This window comes from Cynocephalus volans, chromosome 1 (genome assembly GCF_027409185.1).
Source record: "Cynocephalus volans isolate mCynVol1 chromosome 1, mCynVol1.pri, whole genome shotgun sequence".
NCBI lineage: Eukaryota > Metazoa > Chordata > Mammalia > Dermoptera > Cynocephalidae > Cynocephalus > Cynocephalus volans.
The window spans coordinates 12,240,601-12,262,975 of record NC_084460.1 but is presented as its reverse complement, the minus strand read 5'-3'; the positions used below and the strand labels follow the sequence as shown (position 1 = coordinate 12,262,975).

The window sequence follows — 22,375 nt, the reverse complement described above, 5'->3', positions numbered from 1 at the left end:
AAACATAAAACCTCACACTAAAGCCCAATCTACCTCAACTCCTTTTGTCTGGATTTCAACGAAAAATACCAGGCATGCTAAAAGGCAAAAATACAGTAAAAATCTATTCTAAAATGAAAAAAACTAAATTGAAAAAAGAAATATCAGTACCTCTGCATTCCCATACTCCCCCCAAAAAGCCAGCAGAACTCAAGAAAGATATGGAAGAAACAAAAACATTATTGAAGTGAAAGCCCCAGCAGAAGGAACAAGAGAAGAATACAATAAAAACACAGATTAGAAGATGGTATACAGAGCTGAAGAAATAACAACACAGAATGAAAGTGCTAAGTGAAAGAAAATGCGACCCAATAAGTTTATGCCGAACCCCAAAGGGTCTTTCAAGTGCACAGGCCACCAGCAAACATTCTCAAGCAGACAAGAACTCAGGCAAAACACATCAAGGTGCATCTTTCAAAATCATAATGGACGACCAAAAATATTGAACCAAGAGACAGCACAATACAAAGATATCAGGAATGAGGAATCCATGGTAAATCCTGCCTGTGTGTGAACTCATAACTAAGAGGGAATTATGTACAATTTATATATAAAAGAACATAAATATTGTATATCTTGACAATGTAAAAATAATAATATGGAGGTGGGAGTAAATAAGGCTATCTTATCTCTGTTAGAAGAAGAGGCAATTGATATTTTATAAGATGAGAACACATCATTTGAAAACTAATGACTTTAAGATTCGAATGTTTTTTATAATCTTGTTTCTTAAACTCAAATGTATCTTAGAGGAGATAAAATATATTGTGGTAGAGAAACTTTAACTTGAAGTTCAGCAATTTCTTCAGTTTTATTTCATTTTCTTTCATTTCTGTTAAATTCAAGTAAAGTTAAATTTAATGTTTGTACTTAAAAATAGCATAAATAGAATTAACACTATGTTTTAAAGTCATTTCATTCTTTCTCCTAATTCTTCTTTCTCTCATTTTAATTTCTTTTTATCAGTCTACAGACCTATCCTTTTATCTGTGCCTATTCATATAGATACTTAAAATAATGTTCATTAAATGGTAACATTAATTATATTTAAACAATGGCTTTGGGTAATTTTTTCTTTCTTCTTATATTTCCTTGTATTATGTAAAATTTTTATAAATGAGCATGCATCACTTTTATAGAAACAGTAAAAAGTGATTATTCTTTTTAAAAATTTAATGGAACAGTTAAATTAACACCATATGTCTTTTTCTTTTAATAACCTGGCATTTGGGGCAATCAGATTTCAAGTTTCAACTCAGCAAATAGCTGGTTGTATAATCTTCAGCAAAGTATAAAAATCTCTCTAGTTCCTAGTTTCATCATCTGTTAAAATGAATAAATTAAACTAAGATGTTTAAGTTCTTTCGGCTCTTAAATTCTGTAACTTAGGTACTGATGATTAAAATCTCTCTAGGCTGAGTTAGAAGTAGCACTTTAGGTACCACGGAGATATTTCACCTATTATCTCAGCTACATTGCTTTTGAGGAGTGTACCTTACTTCCTGTAAAATCTTCATAACATTCTCATTGAAGTAAGGCTCAGATGTGTGGAGGGAAAATGGAGCTCAATATAATAATGAAACGTGTTACTTTTCAAGAGGTTACAGAACAGGAAAAGGACAGACACAAACGGGAATGCAGTTTTCATGAGAAAATGCCTAAAATAGCCTCTTTTCCTGCAACAGCCATTATCCTTACAGCAGGAGTGGGAAAGGATGCTAAGACATTGGAGCTCTTATGGGAAAACTACATTAAAGTTAAAAATGATGACTGAGGTCAAATAAATTGGATATTTGTGGGAGATGTGATAGACTCAGAGCATGCTAGAAGAAAGTTTAATGACAGCCCTATGGCCTACTTTGTATAATTACGAAATTTGATTATGCAGAGTAAAACATAGCAAACAAACAAATGAGGACTAAAACAGCATATTTCTTTGGCCTAAGAGAAACATAATGACTAGTTTGCTCTGCAATTCAGTAAATAAAACATATTCTAAAGACAAAAAGTCTGAAATAAAAGCCATTAGAAAAATGAAATCAATAATTTTGAGGCCTACTGATTTCCCATGAAATGTGTCTTTCCCTTCTTCAATGCATGTTGAATCTAAAAATGCAAATAATTAGCTTTATTTTGGATGCTCCATCAACAATCCTCTAATTTTTAGATTGAAAAGTAGATCTATATGAAGAATTACCAACAGAGTAAGATAAGATGATTAATAGTTACTTAAAACTGCCACAGACATATGACATAATTATTTGTGAATCCCAAGTTTGGGAAAGTGAAAGCATTGAATATCATCCATCTATCAAGTTAGCTAGCCATCTGTATATGTACGAACGTTAGAAATATAGTCAGCATTCTCTGTGTTGATACTGTAATACTGATATTTCTTAATGACCCCAGAGTGACATCTTCATCTACAACTTGGTTTTTCTTTCTGATTCCCTGTGAACTGACACAGCCCAATTTTCTTCAGAGTCATCAAGCTCAAATCCTGACTTCAATGTTTATTACATTATAAATAAGATAGGTCAGCCAGTCTGCTGCCGTCAAGAAGACAAATTAAATGTAATGGAAAAGTTTGCTTTTATTAAAAGCCTTTCTCTTTTGGCCAGGTTCACTTTTTAGGTTATCCAGACCCTGTATTAAGTCCAGGTGGTCTTGGAGGCAAACCGTGTGGGTTTTGATAAACGGCATCATTATAACTTTGGGTATAAATAATGGCAGCCCTAAAATACAGAAAAGAAATTAAAATGAGTAATAAAAAGGCTTGCCTGTTTTTTATTATTTTTAACAATTAAGCAGCTAAAACTGGATTGTAAATCACTGAAAGAAAACTGAGAACTAATAAAGTTGTGGAGTTTTTACTAGTAAAAGAAACACATTTCACTTCTGTTAACACCTGATGAAAATCTACTTTATTATCATTCCTTATTTACTAGTCATTTTCTTTACTCCTGTGATACTTGACTACAAAACTAGAACTCAATTTTTAAAGATAAGAGGGAAAAACTCAACGTGGCTTTCTAATTGGTCAAATCAGCTATAACCTTGTTTTTGCAAATAAATGCACCTACATGATTAACTGGCAGCTTTTGAAGCATCCACACCCTGCAAGTTGTGGCCATAAATTTCAGCTACTCCAGTTTTTGAGAAATGCAAATAATGAAAACTCATCAACATGCTGCCGTAATCCTCACAGCTGTCTAGATGGAAGCATTTCCGACTACACAAAATTAATAGCAGCTCCCAAGGCCTTATAAGAACAGCTGTCACTGAGAAATATATTCACAAACAAATAAGAAATCCTCTTTCAAGTTTGATTTGTTAGAGGCATGAAGCAGCGATTCTGCAGGACAACCTAGATGGATTATTAAGAGAGCAATGAGCTGCCTTTAGGCCTCTGATAGGGTCACTTGAGTCCATACCCCACAGTATTTATGAGCACCTGCTCTGTGCCTAGTCCAAAGCCTGGCATGTACTAGACACTCCTGAAATACCTGCTGGATGAAGGAGAAAGGCAGTATTCTTTGTTAGTGGTCCACATGCAGCAACTAGTGATTACAATAAGGACATATCACCAACAGAAGTTGCTGCTGTCCTGTTGTCATAGAAGTGCTAGCACCTGAAGTCATCTCAAGTATAAAATCACACTTGGAAACACAAATAGGACTGCACCGACTTCCAGTTATATTTGGTATAAAGACTGTAATTTTTCCACATAAAATCTCACTCTTCCCAAAGCCAATGTCAATTTCATTCAGGCATGAGCCCGTGAAGGTAGATTTGAAGACATTTATGTACATCGCAACAATTTTTGCAAGTGAGAAATACTTCAGATCTATGAATACTAAATACTGCATTTTAAGACTAAATATGCAGTTGAAATAACTCAAATGCTTGTATTTTCCAACTCTTACTATGATGCTAATTGTCTCTTTCAGGGACTGAGACATGACAGGAAACTCACTGTAATGACATTTAATAGAAAGAAGCCAATTTCTAGTTATCTAGTTATCATCCATGGGGACTTGCTATACAACAGAGTTTTATAATAGATTATCTTATCTGTGGGCTCATCTGCAGCATTCTGTAAATTTTCCCTTCTAGAATAAACCTGGTCATGGACGGAGAGGCTCAAAGAACATGGGACCAGGAATCAGGAGACATGAACCATACCCGTTTCCTAAGTCCTGGTGTGACCTAGGTATTTGATGCCTCACTTCTAAAATGAAACGCTAGACTGCCCAATCATTAAGGCCCCTTGGAGTGCTGACATTTCATAATGTGCAAACAGTTCCAAGCCCATTGCCAAAGAAGTTTTCTCGCTTGTTACAGAAGAAAGCATGATACAAGGCCATGTCTTTGGTGATCAAAGAGACAATCAACATTTCCTCTTCACGGTCCTGGTTTGAACTAGTCTGTCATTAATTTTGTCACTGAAAATCACCTTTTAGGTTTGGTGATCTATGACAATGAAAAATCAAAAGAAAAAAAATCAAATACTTTCAAGACGTATACAACAACAAAAAAAGACAGGGTCTTAATCAGTGGTCCAGAGAGCATCATTTAGGGGATGTTTTCTCCCCAACTGCACACTCCTGAACGCCCCCTTCAGATTTATTGAATCACAATTTCCTAGTTTGGGGCCTGTGTCCATGTGTTAGAGAAGCTTCCCAGGTAATTCCAATGCTCTCTGCTCCTCTACCCACCCTTGAAAGCAGTGATTGGGATAATGCTTATCTGCCAGGTGGAGAGAATGGTGGCATGCAAACCACTCAGATAGATTCCCGGGCCTCCGATAACCTAACATGTCAGGAAGCTGGCCGCATTCTATTTTTGTCTACCTAGCTGTTTGCTATTGAAAAATTCAAGGAGGCTGAGGGCTTGTTGCAACAGAATTTATCTAAAGCTTACTGGATGCTCCCTGAGGCTATGGCTGGTAGTGTTATCATTTGGGTGGTGAGCGGAAATGTCATTTTTATATTAAGTTTAGAATGCTGGTTATAAAACTGTTTAGAATGCATTTCAGTGATGGATGGTAAATAGCTATCCAAGATAGATACAAAGCTAATAGCCAGTTTCTTCTCTTTTCTTTCTTTGGTGTTGCTTGGAAAATAAAGAAGGTGAGAAATGGTTCTATCAGCACAAACTGAAAGTCCAAACACAAATTAAATAACCTCTTGCCTAATTGTTTTCTTCCCTCCCACTGGTATTTGCTGAGTACCCCAAGAATGCCAGATGTGAGACAGGACAATTGCTCTAACACAGCAACCTTCCGTTTTTACTCAAAGGCTCTCGAAATATTCTCCTCCCTCAGCTTTGTAGGAAGAAGGGAGCACCCTTAGGGATGCGGCTGATTGAGGCTGATCATGTTTGGCACTTGGGGACTCTAATGACTCACAGTGGTAATATAGTTATGTGCAGACAGGCAACATAGCCTGTTCCATGTAACTTATATTTTCAGGATGCACACCATTAAAATTTCCCTTAGCACTGGTTTTGATTGTACATTTTACTACGTAAACTGATCCATTTCCATGGTTCGGCCTCTTGCCTCTAGGCAGACCAACACAAACCTGCTTCAGAATCACTCTTAGGCAAGAACATTACATAAAGGCCCTCCGTGATCAATTGCAATGCTTAATTGCTTTCACTGTGAGATGATTTTCCCAGAGGTGAGGTGCCTGTCTTAGTCTGTTTGGGTTGCTGTAACAAAATACTTTAGACTGGGTAATTTATAAACAACAGAAATGTATTGCTCACAGTTCTGGAGGCAAGTCCCAGATGAAGGCAAAAGCAGATTTGGTGTCTGGTGACGGCCTGTTCCTCATAGATGGCATCTTCTGTATCTTGGCCTGTTCCTCACAGATGGCACCTTCTGTATCTTCACATGGCAGAAGGGAGTTGAGGGGAGCTCCCACAGGCCTCTATTACTAGGGCACTAATCTCATTCACCAGGGTTCCCCCACATGATCTAGTGACCTCCCAAAGGCCCCTCTTAATACCAACAAATAAGGAATTAAATTTCAACACACGAATCTTGGGAGTACACAACATAAAGTCTATAGCAGTGCCCATGAAGCTCTGGTACTAAAAGTCCTTTAAACAATCAGATGGGTTGGCATCTCTGAATCTACCAGAAGCAGCACATCTCAGTAACCCTCTGACCTTCCAGCCTCTGTCACCGATACTTTATTAAATACACTCGGAGACTACTGCACCAATAATCCAAAAAGCCAGGGGCGGGGTGGGGCGGGGCGGCAGGGGGAGACACTAGATTTATTCATTCTAATGGTTGAAAAGGGGACGTAGTCTTAAAAGGTTTTCTTTTTCTTTTCAGCTTTGATGAGCTATATTTCTCTGTCTTAATGGCCTCTCAGACTGTGATCTGGATCCATAGGTAAACTTCACAGGGCAGGAGACATAAATAGTAATTCTACCTCCTCCTCAGAGAAACAAAAAAAGAACACTTAATAGCGCTTTGTTTCTGAGAACATCATTTGATTGATATTTAAAAGGCTTAAACTGATTTTAATAGAGTCAAAAAATACATAGTTTTCATACAGACAAAGAGTACTGCAGAAATGATTTACATGATGAAATTTCAAAGACATGCTATTGAGCAGATGCTGCATAATATTTCCTAGTTGCTTTCAATAACACGTTTTATCTGAGGCTCTCACAATCTTTTACAAACTAGCTGTGGCATTATCATTTTACAGATGTGGAATTCAAAAACACAGGGTTTAATTTGATTAAGATTCCATACAAGGTCAATGAAGGGGAGCAGAGAATGAAAGCCAGAAGGAGCTATTATCTTGCATAATGCACGTCAGTACATCCAGAGGACAAAAAGGAAAACCTATTTGGAATCCTGAATAAACTGCCAAGATTAAAGAAAATGAATAAAAATAAACCACAATTTTAAAAAGCCTGAGTAATGCAGTGCCTCTAGTGGGAAGAACTCAGCCCACTCAAACAGCGAATCTGAAAACATAACGGGCATAACACTGGTATATGATCTGAGATCACCTGGCTAATCCATTCTTCTTCAGTATTACACAGGGCAAAGAACTTAGTTTTCTTTTTTTGTTCAAAAAATTTGTGACCACACAATAAAAAGTGGACTGAATTTTTCTTTGGTTTCTGCCCTTCCCCCACACCCTCAACCCCCATTCCCTGGAGTTGCATGGATCCCAGAGGCTTCTTGTCCTTAATTATAAGAATTCATAAATTCATTTTGCTTGTAATAACCGTAAGTTCCTCGTATTTTCTTCGGAGACATATCTTATATCTAATAATCCACAACTCTTTACTTGTTTTAATGGGTTCACCATCCAAGTGTATATAAAGTATCCCTGAGGGGTCTTCAAGTGGTCTGCACATCATTCTCCTTAAGGAGACATTACAGTAAATAATTTAACCAAGTGAATGTAAGCAAACCGGCAATTAGAAGACTTCACTGAATGATGGTTCAGGAATTCCTAAAACCTTCTCACTAACAGGGGTGATGGCCTTTTGGGCTCTCAGCCTTCCCAATTTCTGTGCATTCTTTGCTAATCTTGGTTTTTTATAAATTAAGTCTCTAAGAACATTTGAGCAATTAGAAAACTTCTTCACAAAGAAAGGCTTACATGAAAATCAAAAGATATAGAGATTTGTTCGAGAATGTTTATATAGAAGTAGTCACAATAGCAAAAATCTGGAAACTACCCACATGTCCATCAACAGGATTCTGGAAACCTGAGAAGGTGATATGCCAATTCTGTTACGAGGTAGCACTGCTCATGGTAAAAATGACCCCCCACTAATAAACTGCTTCTGGACAGGGGGAAGGACAGCTATCTGGTGGGAAGCCATATCTTTAAGTGTCTTTGAGCGAGGTGACTGGTAACTCAGCATGCCCCTTGTAGGGGCTCTGGAAATACCGCCTAAGCACTTATTACAAGATATACTAGCTCCCGTGTGGGATAGGATTCTAGGCCAGAGTGGTTCTCCCTCCTGCCCATGTGGGTCTTATCTCCATGTACTTAAGCTATCACCTAGGAGAGGCAGGGCATAAAGAACAGCTCTTGGACAGCCATGTGCACTGCTGCAGAAACTGGTGGGAAGCCCTCTCCAAACCCCTGCCCTATATCCTTCCCAAGGAACCTGATGCTGAGTACAGCCTATGGGAACCATGGGAGTCTGAATGTATAGCTGGACCCAATAAGACCTTCTGGTGGGCGTTATAAATGGTTACCACTGAGGATTAGATTATGAGAAACTTTCACATTCACATCATTGAATAATGTGAATCTTTTATCATGAATATGTAATCTATTATTTGGGGGGGGAGGGAAAAGATTACCGAAAGAAAAATCAAGGAACTATCACATCAAACTGTTTTAGAGGTTCATCCCCCCAAAGAACATGGCTAAACTCCAGAAGGTAATATGAATGAACAGGACATAATTTTAGACAAAGTTCCAAGTGATTATAGGCTATACAACTAAATCTAAAGTGTTAAGGTGACATAAGATTCCCTATCTTGGCAAGCATATTACAAATTCTGTATATTTTGAATTCCAGTGTGCTTGCCAATATTTTTTCAGCTTGATAAAATTTTGGAGCCTTGAATGATTATATAAATTTAATACTCATCGTTTTTTTAAAACATGTATTATCATCAAACATCATTACCCTTGCAGTTAAGAGAGTAAGAAGAGATTTCTACCTCCACAGAGATAATGAGCCCAATTTGGTGAAGGAGTGAAGTAAATAAAACACATACCCACTTGGCTATGAAACAGTCATCCATGAGTGAAAATTTTCAGGATCCTTCCATGCAACCTTTTGGCTTTCCTAAATAAGTTGTTTTTAATAAGTCAGGTGATTTCTAGGATGTTGTCAGGCCAAACAGACCACTTGGAAGTAGGTGATTACTTTAACCTTAACATTATATATAGAGATGGTAATAATATGAGCACTAATGAGCAATTATAATTTACAAATACCTAATAATTATTCATCAAGTCCCAACAAACATTTAGCAAGTAAGACTATGTGAAACTGACCTGCACAAGAGAAAACCCAACTTTACAGAAAAAACACAGCTGAGATTCAATTTGACATTTAAGTTCCATCTTGAAAATGTTAAATGGACAATGCTGTTCTCCTTTGGCTGAAATAAAATTTATCTAGATCTAGAAAGATGTACTACTGTGTTTTTAGAGATTTTTTTTTTCCTTCACATTTTGATATTATTATTGGTTTAGAAAAAGGAAATAGAATTACTTGGGTTTCTACATTGGCTTCTGCCCACCAGTTGTGTGACATGAGGCAAGTTATCCACATCTCCGTGTTTGCACCTGTAAAATGAGGATGGTCACGGTCCCTGCACTTCATGACACTGTCAGAAACCACAGGAGATGCACAGCAACTGGCACATGGTATGTGCTCAGTAAACGGTGAGAAAATCAGTCACAGATGTGGCTGTGAAAAAGTACAGCAGCTTCATATACCCTGCTCTGGGTTCGTAATCAGCACAGCCTCTCTTTCAACACGTGGTGTTTGTTTTTGAAGCTTACCACATGGTTTCAAACACTACTCACATTATCTCTGCTCTTTGAAACACGTGTCCACATGTGTCTGTGGGTTCTCTCTCCTAACTAATTTTTTTTTTTTTTTTTTTTTTGTCCTTGTGAGAAAGGAATTAAAGTTGAACTCAACCTGAAAAAGCAATTTCTATTCTTGGTTGTCATTTAGATCCTGAGCCTGTCTTCAGGAAAAGGGGCTCCTGTGAGCAGAAGTCATCTATGAATATAACAGTCAGAACACTGAAACTTAACTAGGAATTGGAACAGAAATAAAAGGATTTTTCTTAATTACTGTGGATCCAAACAATGACTAAGAGAAGGTTCATAATATCTTTCTCCCTTAAACTCTAGGTTTATATCCTTCATCTTTCTTGATATTTCAAATTGGGTGTTTGACAGCATCCTCAAATTTAATATGTCTAAAATAGAAATTGGGGGGTAGGGGAGAAATGGTGAACTAATGGGTTCAAACTATGCTGTCTACCTGAAGTGAATCATTCATTGTGCAGTATATGCATGTTTTGAAACAACACACTGTACCCCACAAATAAGTAAATGCTAAAATTTAAAAAATAAAAAGACTCTCCCCCACAAAAAGATATACTTGGAACATGAAAAAGTAAATAAAATAAAATAAAACAGAATTCTGGATTTGAGCTCTCCACCACCCTAACAATCCATTCTCCATATGGCCATTAAAATGCCCCCCCCCCCAAAAAGTGTACCTTGGATCACTTTTTGTTACCTTGTTTAATACTGTCTAGTGGCTTCCCTAACGATATATTTCAAGGCCTTACATGATCAGGCCCTTCCCTGTCCCTCTGCCCTCATTCCACCCACGCCTGCCACTTCTCAAGCCTTTTGTTCTTGGAACACACAAGACTTGGTCCCACCCCAGGCCTTTGCACTTGTGTTCCCTCTGCTTAAAATGTGCTCACTTCCTCCAGATTTTCTTGCCTGGCTCCTTCTGATCACTCAGATCTCAGCTCAAACCCTGCTCTTTCAGAAAGGCTTGCCCAGCCTGCCCCCACTAAAGCAGCCCACTGCCCAGTGCTCATGCCTAACTGTCACATGCCCTGTTTTATTTTCTCCACAGCACTTAACATTATCCCAAATTAACTTATTTATTTGCTGGTGTATTGTTAATTTTCTCTACTTCACAAGAGAAGGAATACGACTGTCTCGTTCACAACTGTATTCACAGTGCAGAGTTGCTCAGTATAGATTTATGAGTGAATGAATGAAGCCACCTATTTTCTTCATTTGAAATAGGTCACTTAATTTTTTTCAATGTTTCTAATATACCTTTATTCCCCTTAAAAATATTTTTATATATGGGATCATCTCTGTTCATTAATTTTGCCTGATACCAAACAACCTCTCTGAGTTACAGATTTATATCATTCTCAACCTTGGGTAGGTTTTTTTCTATCTTTTTTAAAAAAATTGTTTATTTTTTCACTGAAACTTATTGATTGTACATATTTATGGGGTTCAGAATTATATTTTAATACATGTATACAACGTGTAATCAAATCAGGGTAGTTAGCAAATTCATCATCACAAAAATCTATGGTTTTTTTGAGATGAGAATATTTGAGCTCCTCTCTTCTTTAAAGATTGCTTCTGTTATATGTGTCCTGGAGTTTTCTTTAAAAACACTGAGTAGAGCTGTGCACTGATTCTTTGTAAACTCTTAAATATCTCCAACAGAATGCCATCTTTCCAGAAAGCCCAACTCTGAGACGACCTCGTACTAAGTGCCCAACACATTCTGCCGCATCACTCTTTACTGGTATTTTTCATATTAAGACATGTAACTCACTTAAAATTGTAATTAATGGTAATGGTAACTGAGACATGGCATGCTTACTCTTCAAGTTTTATTATTTTCCCTTGTTTATTGTCAGTCTCTCCCCATACGAATTCACGACATACAAGATGGAAGACTTTTATTCTTATCCACTACTCTATTACTGGAATCTAGAAAAATGCGCTTATACAGAACGGGTTAAACTAATGAAAGAACTGATATGAAATAAATACAATCATGGAATGAATAATGTGTATACATGTGTGAATGTATAAGGCTTTGCGTTTTGTTTCAAGTAAATTGTTTTTTCCTTCTAGTACTATGAGAATTCAATGACATTAATATGCAAAATCTGTACTTATTAAAGTACTGATGTAGTAACTCATAACCAAGTGGTTAATGGGCTGCAAAGCTGGCTTTAGAAACAAGCTGCTCTGCACATTTAATATGTATTCCACACTTCTACTTTTTATTGTCAGTATTAATCCGGGACATGAAGGGGAGACTGCAGAAACAATTTAATAACTTGACTTTGATGCAGTTACTTCTGGAACTGAAGCCCTTGGGAACACTAACTATAATTCATACCTGAAGTTTCTTAAATTTTTAATAGAATACTAGTACGATAGCTTAATAGCAGAATTTCAGAGCTGAATCCTACCTGGACTCAACATTCTTCTACAAACCAAATAGTCATTTTATTTACAAAAAAGGTATTTCTCTCTGTATTGTATAACAGATAAGAAAGGGTGGAGGCATTGGAAATGTTAAGCAAATAGTTTACTTAATGTGAACCAAATTAGAGAAAAATTTCTCACTAAATTACTTTTTAGGATGGCATAAGAAACTATAAAAATAGTGTTGAAAAGTAATACTTAGGAAAGCAGGCTAATTAGACAGTGACTATTAATTGATTTGCCGTCAGTTCAAACCAAAATCTGCAGAGAGCTGTACTTACACAAGACTTCCTTTAACTGAAGTAAAACGCTCACCATCACCTTCATCATCACTTGCAAAATACACATTCATTCTAGGAATACTTCCCTTTGCTTAAAATTGTTTCAAAAACCAGTCTTTGTCCAAAAAGGAAAATATTGGTAATACACCAATACACCGCTGATATCTAATGCGATGCACATAATGCTTTCTTGGTCCTGGATAATTCCATATTTACTATCTACCCCTCTCCATATTTAATGGCAAAATAACTCTTATGACTACACTTTTCATTAAGTGGAAGTCTAAGCATTAACGTAGTCTTTTTTCAAGAGAAAAAAGGACAAATCTATACTGAGAAGTTTATAATTTCATTTTAATATGTCTCATGGTTGAGAAGTTGTAAATTGATAATTTATTTTAGATTAATCATTAGATTTATTAAAAAGTAGAATTCATATACTGTCATTTACTATCATTTTCAAAATCCTGTGTTCAGAAAATGTTTAAATTATGTAGGACAGAAATGGAACAAAGGACAAAAATTTAAAAGCTTTCTTTGATAGATGAGTAGTTGAAATAAAACTTGGTGACACTTATAATCTAATACCGAGAGAGTGAGATGACATTGCTAATGCAAGCAGCTCATTTACTTTATGAAATAAACATTCTTAATTGGAGATAATAATTTCATAACTTACCTCGGCATACTTTAACTTCAATGTTTTATGCATTTCTCGAAAACGACTGTAACGTCTGAATACAGTCCATGTCTCATCTAGGACAGTAATCTATAAACCAGGAAAACCAAAATGAATCAGTATTAATTAGAAGAAAAAGTGACTAAAAATTTTAAAAATTAACAAAGAGTGACTAGGATGTAAAATTTCTCCATAATTGAAAACATTCATCTAGCTGCATAAATAAGACTTATAAATAATAATTTCGCTGTACTTAAACATGCATTTTTGTCTCCCAAATCTTGTTAGAAGCAGCATGTGCCTATGTAAACTGAGGAGCATAGGGCCATCTCTAAATCGTTTATGAAGTGTCCCTTAACCCTCCACTTGGGTTGTAGAAACCAAATCCCACAGGATGACCTTTCTGTTACATTGATGTGCCCATAGAAAATGTCAGGTGTAGGTCACCAGATGCCACCACAGTGGACAAGAGGAGAAAAATATGACAAAAGAGGAATCAGAGAAAAAAGAAGGAAGAAGGGTGGGTGGAGGAAGGAGAGAGGAGAGAAGGAGAAGAAGGAAGGAAAGAAGGAGAAGAAAAAGAAGGAAAAAAAATCTTACTGCATCTTGTCAGTTTAAAAACGCAACATATTTTGCTTTTATTTTCAGAGGGAGAATTATCAGTCCAGCCTTCAAGTGGCTGACAGGGGTAGAAGCCACGACACACCAGCTCACATGTTAACGTCACAGTGTCAAGGAAAGCTGGTAGACCACATCAGCCTTCACACTCACACCTAAAGAGCAGGCCGAGTCTCAAATTTCTTCCTCTACTTCCCACCTTTCTTCTGAGCCCCAGTCCCAGGTACCCAACTTGGAGACATCTTTCTTTAGACATCACACAGGAACCTCCAATTCAACTTGTCTAAAACCATACTTGACATATTCTCTCCAGTCTCAACCCTGGTGTTCTCTATCCCAGTGCATCCCACCGCCACCTACCAGGCCATGCCAGCCAGAGAGCGGAAGTCATCCCTGATCTCCCTTCTCCTAACACTCCCACGTTCAAACAAGCGCTAGGTCTTGCTCCTTTCACCTCCTAGGTATTTCTTGGAGCTCTATCCTTCCATCCTTTGCCATCACTGCCATCTTATTCTAGGCCATTAGGTCTGCAAGAGTCTCTCCAAGTTGTCTACACCCATATTCGCCCCTGCCAATCCCTTTCCTGCATGACTGACAGGGGTCTTATAAAAAACTCAGATCTGATCATTCCACCTCCCTCCTTAAGGAACCCCAGTAGCTTCAAGCTGCTCCTAGAAAAAGACCTAAATTGTTAACCCAGCACCCACCGTCTGCAGCTGCCTTACCCCAAGCCTCTCTCCTCCTAGGTGTCTTCATTCTTCTGCCCTCTGAATGCTCATACCTTCCACCTCAGGGCCTTTGCATGGCCACACCCCTGTATGGAAAATCTTAACCTGCACATTAGAGAAATGCCCTTCTCAAGCACAATAATTCAGGCCAATTCTCTCGCGTCTAAATCACAGGGACATCAGTGGGAAAGCAGACGCAATGGTTAGAATGTCTGGGTGGGCAGCTTTGTGAGAAGGAGTGAGTCTTGAGTTCCAGCCAGTCTCTGGTTCTCAGAGTGGTAAATGAGATGATTTGGGGGTATACAAGGATGTACATTTTTATTTTCGTCATTCTGGTTCTGTATTTATATTCCACAGAAATTTTCTAATTGTGGCAGGTTTCTTCTCATGAGTTTCCTTGAAAAAGGTATCTCCATAAAAACAAAGGTGAGTGTATTTGTAGAAAATCATCAAGCAAACAATAGTACAGGTGCTCTGCAGCTGTGGTACGTTGAGGCTGGTATGCCAGTCACTGGAGCGTGGGAAGACTACTCCTGGCAGCTAAGCCGGAGGCCCTTCCTCTGGGGTCCTCTCCTCACCAGGCCCCACTGAGGCGCCGTGAGCGAGGCTAGCACCACCAGCAGGAACGGGGCTTCCCTGGATGAGAGCACAGCAATGCACAGTCTTGGCTAGTCACAACCAGGTGGCCATGACAGGTAACCAAGAGAGAAACAGACAGGAGTGGGCCCTTCTGCCTTCTCACAGGGCACGATGCTACCCACTTGCCAGAAGAGCCCAGAAGATAACGTAACCACAACCGTGACCTGGGAGTGGAAAGATGCAGGAGGTCCCCTAGGGGAGACCATGCTGAGCTGGGGCTTTGGATTCCACCGTCACCACAAGAAGCCTAGGTCTCTCTCACCCCCAGACTCTAACGCCCCCGACTCCCCTCCCTTCTCCTGAAATCTTTCCAGGGCGCCTCACCTCCTGGACATGAGCTCAACCATCAGCACAATGCCCCAGATCTGCAGCTCCTCCAGGGACATCCCCCACATCTCTGCTCTAACTGAAAGCTGGCTCTCCCCTGAGCAACTGCTACCCCGGCAGAACTTTCCAACAGGGACTGCTTTCCCCCCACACTTCATCCCACCATGCCATGCCGGGAGGCGGGTGGATATTCCTGATCTTCGTTCCAACTTCCAAACCTCTGCTCCTCTGTCATTCCTAAAATCCCTCCTCTTTGAAGCTCATGGCTTCAGATCCTGGCATCCTACCCGTCCTTCCTGCATGCAGCTGTTTACCCCAGTCCCTGCCCCAATTTCCTGAAGGTTGAGGATCTGCTCACTGTCATCTGCCCCAACACTACAGACTTCCTGTGCAATCCTTAACCATACAGATGATCCTTCCAACACCCCAACCTCTCCTGTTCCTTGACCTCTGCCCCGATTTCTTCCTCACTCAACTTGAAAACCACAGACCATCATCACAGATCTCCCTTGCGCACAACCTCAAATCTCTTTGTCCCACTCTTGAGATTCCCTCGACTAGGATAGTCCTTCAAATCCAACTGTCTGCTTACTCCCTGCCCGCACCTACCCAGCAGAATGTGGCTGAAAGGAACACACCACCAGAGGGACTGGTTTCATTTTAGTGTCACAATCAAGCCAGCCTTTGATGACACCTACATTTCTCCCATTCTCTTAGATATCTGCTCGCTCCTCCTGTCCCCTCAAGCCTTCATCACCTCCTCTTCTGTCCTCACTCTCCGTTGACAACTTAATTCCTATTTTACTGAGAAAACAGAAGCAATCAAAAGAACATTTCCAGGGCCGGCCCCGTGGCACACTCGGGAGAGTGCAGTGCTTGGGAGTGCAGCAGCGCTTCCGCCGCGGGTTCAGATCCTATATAGGAATGGCCGGTGCACTCACTGGCTGAGCGCGGTGCGGGCGACACCAAGCCAAGGGTTGCGATCCCCTTACCGGTCACAAAAAGACAAAACAAAACAAAAAAAGAACATTTCCACAAGCACCCTCGACCAGGTCTACTTCTCTGCCACCATCTGTCCTGTGCCTTGTCTTTTCTCCTGTCACCAGGCATGAGATATATCAGGTGCTCCTAGCTAAGGCCAACCCCTTTTGCCTTCTGAAAGACACTGCAACTAACAATTTTCTCTTCTTTCTCCTCAACAACACATCCCCCTTATTACATTATTCCCATGCACATCTATGCAAGCTATTATTTCTGTTACCATAAACTCTCATTTTGACCTCCCTTTCTCTTTCTGTCCTTTCCATTAAAACAAAACACCTGTGAAAGTTTATTCTTGATGTTGTTATTTTCTTCCCAATGTCCCTTGAACCCACTGCAATCTACTCATCATTCCACCCAAGCTACTCTTAACTACACTCTTCCCTAGGTCATCAACGACCTCCAGATTGCCTAATCCACTGGTGCATCCTTGGCCTTGATCTTGCCTGATCTATGGGAAGGACGTGACACAGCTGACGGCACTCTTCTCCCTCGAACATCTTTTTCACTCGGCCTCCAGGCTTCTACGCTTTCTTCCCATATCAGCTTTTGTTGCAGGGATTTCTCCTCATCTCCCTGACCTCTAAACATCAAAGTGCCCCGGTATTTAATCCTTGAACATGTTTTATTTTCTACCTGCACTCACTCCTTTGGTGATCTCATCCCACCTCATATCTTAAATTTACACGCTGATGACTTTCTGGATTCTCATCTCTCTCCCCTGAACTCAGACTCATACATCCTACCGGCTCCTTGATACGTCTGCCTCCTTGGACATGCATCTCAGACTTAACACGGCTACACTTACTAAAATTAATGTCACCCAAACGTGCTTCCCTTCCCCATCTCAGTAAATGACAATGCCATTCTTCTATTTATCCAGTCCAAAAACGCTGGCATCACCCCGACGTTCCCCTTTCTCTCTCACACCGCACATCCGATCAGTCTGCCAGACCTCCGAAATAAAATGAGCATCTGACCACTTCTCTCTACCTCCAGTGTTAACATCTTGGTCCAAGCACCACCATCTCTCGCCTGGACTATTTTTCACAGGCTCCTAGTCGGTCACTTTGCTTATGCTCTTGTCCTCCTTCCCATCTTTCTCTCCATTCTTTTCTCAACACAACAGGTAAAGTGATCCCGTTAAAAATTAAGCCAGATGAGGCCACTTCTTGACTCAAACGCGACATCCTTCTGAGGGGTCCCATCTCACTCGGACACAAGTGCTTTCATTAACCTACGAGAATCTCGATGATCTCTCTCCTTCCTGGGCTCGTCTCCAACCACTCCCTCCCTTGCTCAGTCTGGTTTCCTTGCTTATCTAGAATACTCAAACATGCTAGAAAGCAAGTATGGCCTCGGAGATGTTGTCTGTAGTTTCCTCCTTCTGGAATGCTCTTTTCCCAAGTTTTCACATGACTAGTTCCCTCACTTCCTTCAAGCTTTGCTCAAAAGTCACTCTTAGTGATGCTCTCCCTGGATATCCTATCTAAAACTGCACCTCCTTTCCACATTCAACACTACTTTCTCCTCTTTCCTAATCAATTTTTCTACTTAGCACTTTTCTGATACCTAACATGGTCTAGATTTATGAATATACCTTGTTTTTTGTGTCTCTTCCCCACTAGAAAGTAAGCTCTAGGAGAGTGGAGACGTTTGCCTGCGGGTCACTGCCCTTCAGAAGAGTACCTGACATGTCACAGGCATTCTGAAAGAAGAGTTGGAAGAGGGAGCCCAAGACGCACTTGTCTTAAACGTCCCCCCCCAACCCCGTCCCTTAGTGACAGTGAGCCAACAGTGCCTTTCTTCATCTCTCTGGGTTTCAAAAGGCCTTTAAAAGGACTCAAACAAAATCAAGATGATGTGAGCTGAACACCTAGCTTATGGGGCTCCAGCCTCCAGTTTCTTCCTCCTTGTTTCTTTCCAGCTAATTAACGTTGAACTGTTTTTTGAAATATCTGATTGATGAAATGGTACTTCAAACCTACCTCCCAATTTTGTATATTGATCCTCTTTCCTACAGTGGCCCTAGGATAGTACCTTTTTAAGGGATGCCAATTTCTCTAACAACCTGCATATACCAAATACTGGGGAGGACACAATGAAGCTAAATTACTTCCTGGGCAGTAGATATTAAGGGCATTTGGACACAAGATGACAAGACAGGAAGAAGATAAAATCCCCACCCAAGAGCGCTCCCCAAAAGCATCCAATTCGCCCCCTTCTGCTTTCTTGATATCAGTCTTCAGTGCTCAGAAGGGAAGGTGGGATGCTACCGTGGTGTGTGTGCGGAGCTGGGAGGAAAAAGAGAAAGATGGCCCACAGTAGACAGGACTAAGCCCATCTGAAGCTTTGTACATGCATTTCTTTGAATTCAGTTTAATGAGTTCAGTAAAGGTATCAGAGGGATCTTTGTCTCTGTGCTACCCGAGTGACTCCAGGAGTCCCGCTGCTAATGAAGAGGGCAGGAACTCTCTGGAACCATCAACACTGTGTACATAATAAGTTCTCAAATCTCATGAAGATCATTATTGGCATATTCTAAGCAGTGATTTTCTGCCTCACATCTTACTTGATATTTTAATAAACTCACATATAGATCTTAATGAATTTAGACTTTATTATTTCAGTCTAAATCAGTGGTTCTTAAAAGTGTGATGTCCGAACCTACTGAATCAGAAACTCTGGGGTGGGGCCCAGCAATCTGCATTTTAACAAGCCCTCTAGGGATTCTGATACAGTCTACCACTGGTAGTATTGTTATGAGGGTAGTCATGTCTCACTACCCTCCCAAGTCCAAAGCCCTTAGCATGGCAGCCAGGGCCTCTTCCAGGCCAACCCCCTCCTATACATCTAACTCCAGCTCCCAGTGAATTCAGAATCTCACACTACAGACAATTTGTCAACACAGAAATATGGCATATCCATAGGTCTTTTGGACAACCTCTTCAGCCACACACCCCTTTCTGGGACTGGAGAGTTCCCACTCAGCCTCCAGGGCAGTGTCCAAAGCCCAGTGCGTTCCTTGGCAGCACCCTCACTCCTCCTCCTTTCTCCCTAGAAGAATCACTTTTTATCTCCTCCATGATTGCTTAGCATTTAGTTCACACCATGATCAGAGCACATATCACAGGATATTTTAATTATATAATTAATGCTATACTAATTTATATAACTAATATTAATTATATGTCTCTCTACCCTACATGATTTTAAGCCTTCTAAAAGAATAAGCCACCTGTCTTTGGTAGTAATTGGGGTGGAGGTGAGTGGACTCTCACTGTAAAGATAAGATTTATTGAGCTCCTATCATGTGCCAGGTACTGTATCAGATGCTGGTACTTTTCTGAAAGATGTACTTAAGATTATTTTACTCTTCAAATCAGGTAAGAATTCAGGCTTGGCCCAGATCAGTCGAAGTGGAGAACAAGGTCACCTGGGGTCTTGGCTGCAGTTACTGTCTTCTGGTGGTTTACTGGAGATTTATCTGAATCAAAGATTATTTGAATTAGTCACAACAGCCTGACTTTCTATAAAAAACTGCACTGAGACTATGGCACATTCTCAATTTATTTGTAACACAAGTTTATAGTGAAGCATAGAGAGATTTCCACCTGAATTCAGGTTGAATGCAGGGATTAGAAAGGCTCAGGCTTCCTACTTTATACATAATACATTTAAATCTCCCCTTGTCTGTCAACATAACAAACAAGAGGAGGACAATGACGATGAAGGATGAAGATGAGCAGCCACCTCCGAAATAGCAGGCGAGGCAACCCCACGTGTGATCTCTCCACAGGAAAGAGGAAAGCTCCCTTCTCCGGAATGCAAAGACACCTTCACACCCAGAGCTGGGCATGGGCTCATGGGAAGTTTGCAGAAAAAATACACAGAAAGGCAACATATATATTAAAGTTCTGTTTTGCCCCAAATAAAAATTGGGCATGGGATGAGGTGTTGATGCAGAGAGGAGAGACAGAAGATCAGTACAACATATAATCAGACCAAAATACTCAGTTATCTTCTTGAATGTTGAGAATGCAAGGCATTACTGTATCTTTGAAGAACAAATTCATTACTTCTCTCTCTCTCTGAATGGTTTTGCTGATACAAATCCATCTTCCCTGGGCCATAAAATGATCAAGTGTAACTTAAGCATCATAAACATGCCCACAAGACAGACTGCATTTACTTATAAACAATTCTCATCTGAGTGTTTTCCGCAAATTTATGTTATATACATATTTTGCTGGTTTAAGGATCAATTTTAAGATCTGTCTTCAGTATATATTTGCTTGTGTATATCTATCTGTGTAAAGAGGATAATTAACAGTTTTTCACCCAAAGAAAAATACCCCAACTGGCCTCTATTTAAATAGTCACTTGTCGAGTTTTCTTCAATAACATTCATTTTTTAACAACATCTGGGGAGCTACCTCAAGTACATATTAAAAATCCTTATAATAAATAATGGTTTAGAGGAAATAATCTAATACCAACCTAATATATACTAAAAAAATTGTCAGATTTTTGCAAAATAAAGTCTTAAATAGCAATATACCTATGAACACATTTGAGGAAACATGAAACGCATCCCTAATGTCTGGATGTGTACTGTAACAAGCACTGGTACATTAAGATTTAATTAAAATCTCGGACACTACAGAAAATGAAACTGATACATACTCTCCAAGTTGGTGGTTTCCAAAACAGAGGAGACAAGATGATTCATGGGGTGCGGAAAGAAACTACTGAAACTTCTATTTATTTATATTTATCTTATTCTTTTTCCATTTCTAATTCTGAACGTGTGTTATAATAAATAATAACTACAGTTACTCACAGTTACAGTGAGTAAATGTGCTTTCTAAATAAATAAAAATAGATATATCGGTGTGCCTACTCAATAAGTTTTTCACTGATAGATAGTGTGTCTAAAGAGTTTAGGGGCCGCTACTCTAAGCTGTGGCTGGTGGAAGATGAATTCATGAAGGTCCCACTATTTCCAAGATGGCAGAATCTAATTCATTAACGAATTCTACCCAGTGTCTTAAGAAGCAACATAATGATGAACATGTTTGTGGAAACATGAAATATATTCCAAATGTATGAATCTGTATGGTAACAAGAATTAGTACATGAGGTTTAATTAAAATCTCTTTAAACAACTATTGCAAACAGAACTAAGCTGAGGTGGAAAAGAAGCCAACACCCCATTAATCACAGTGACACACCATAGAGATCACACGCTAACATCCAATTACTCAGATCGCCAAATCCTTCTGGGGACACACAACACCGGTAGGCACGCACATGTCATGGATGCGGGCCCTCTTCACTGTGACTTCTTGGTCTCCTAGCTCATCTCCTCTCTTCTGGATTACTCACCCACAGGTCCGGGCCAGACTCCGGGCCCATTTTCCCACCACTGAGAGATCAGCAGCTCCCTGGCTCCCTAGACCTTCTGTGGGGCCCACCAGAATAATGCCCCTCATCAGGCAGCCTGTGGTGTCAGCTCTCTCTCCTCCACGCTGCCTGGCACTGCTGAGGACAGCCCCCAAGGCAGGCAGAACATATCTGCATGAAAAGCATGCTGTTTTAACTCAGCAGCATCACTCCTCCTTGTAACTCCTTCCAAATCACATTCTCTGTGATGAGTGTTTCAAAATGTTCTAGATTTTCAATCCTCACAGACAACGATCTCATTTTACTGAGATTACCAGGGCCACCCAAGACCAACGTCCCTGAGCATCTTCTCAGTGCATCTCAAAACGATGCCATTGCCACTGTCTTTCTTCCTTAAAAGCCACTTGATCTTCTCTTGATTTCCCTAATTCCCTTCTGCCTTGAAAGGAGCCAAGGCTAGCCTCAAACTGCACTGCTTTCTATACCAACATGTCACTTGTACTTTTCTGCCCTTGGGCCTCTGTCCTCGGTCTTCCTACT

General features: G+C 39.8%; 1 protein-coding gene across 7 annotated transcripts in view; it reads right to left on the bottom strand.

The window, feature by feature from the left end:
- The window catches only part of KIF16B (kinesin family member 16B), a 321,838-nt gene that overhangs the window by 74,793 nt on the left and 224,670 nt on the right, over positions 1 to 22,375 (bottom strand). For all 7 annotated transcript variants that reach the window (XM_063098597.1, XM_063098552.1, XM_063098569.1 and 4 more), the window contains one exon: positions 13,077 to 13,166. In XM_063098597.1, coding sequence (XP_062954667.1) covers positions 13,077 to 13,166 — 90 coding nt within the window. The remainder of the gene's footprint in view (positions 1 to 13,076; positions 13,167 to 22,375) is intronic.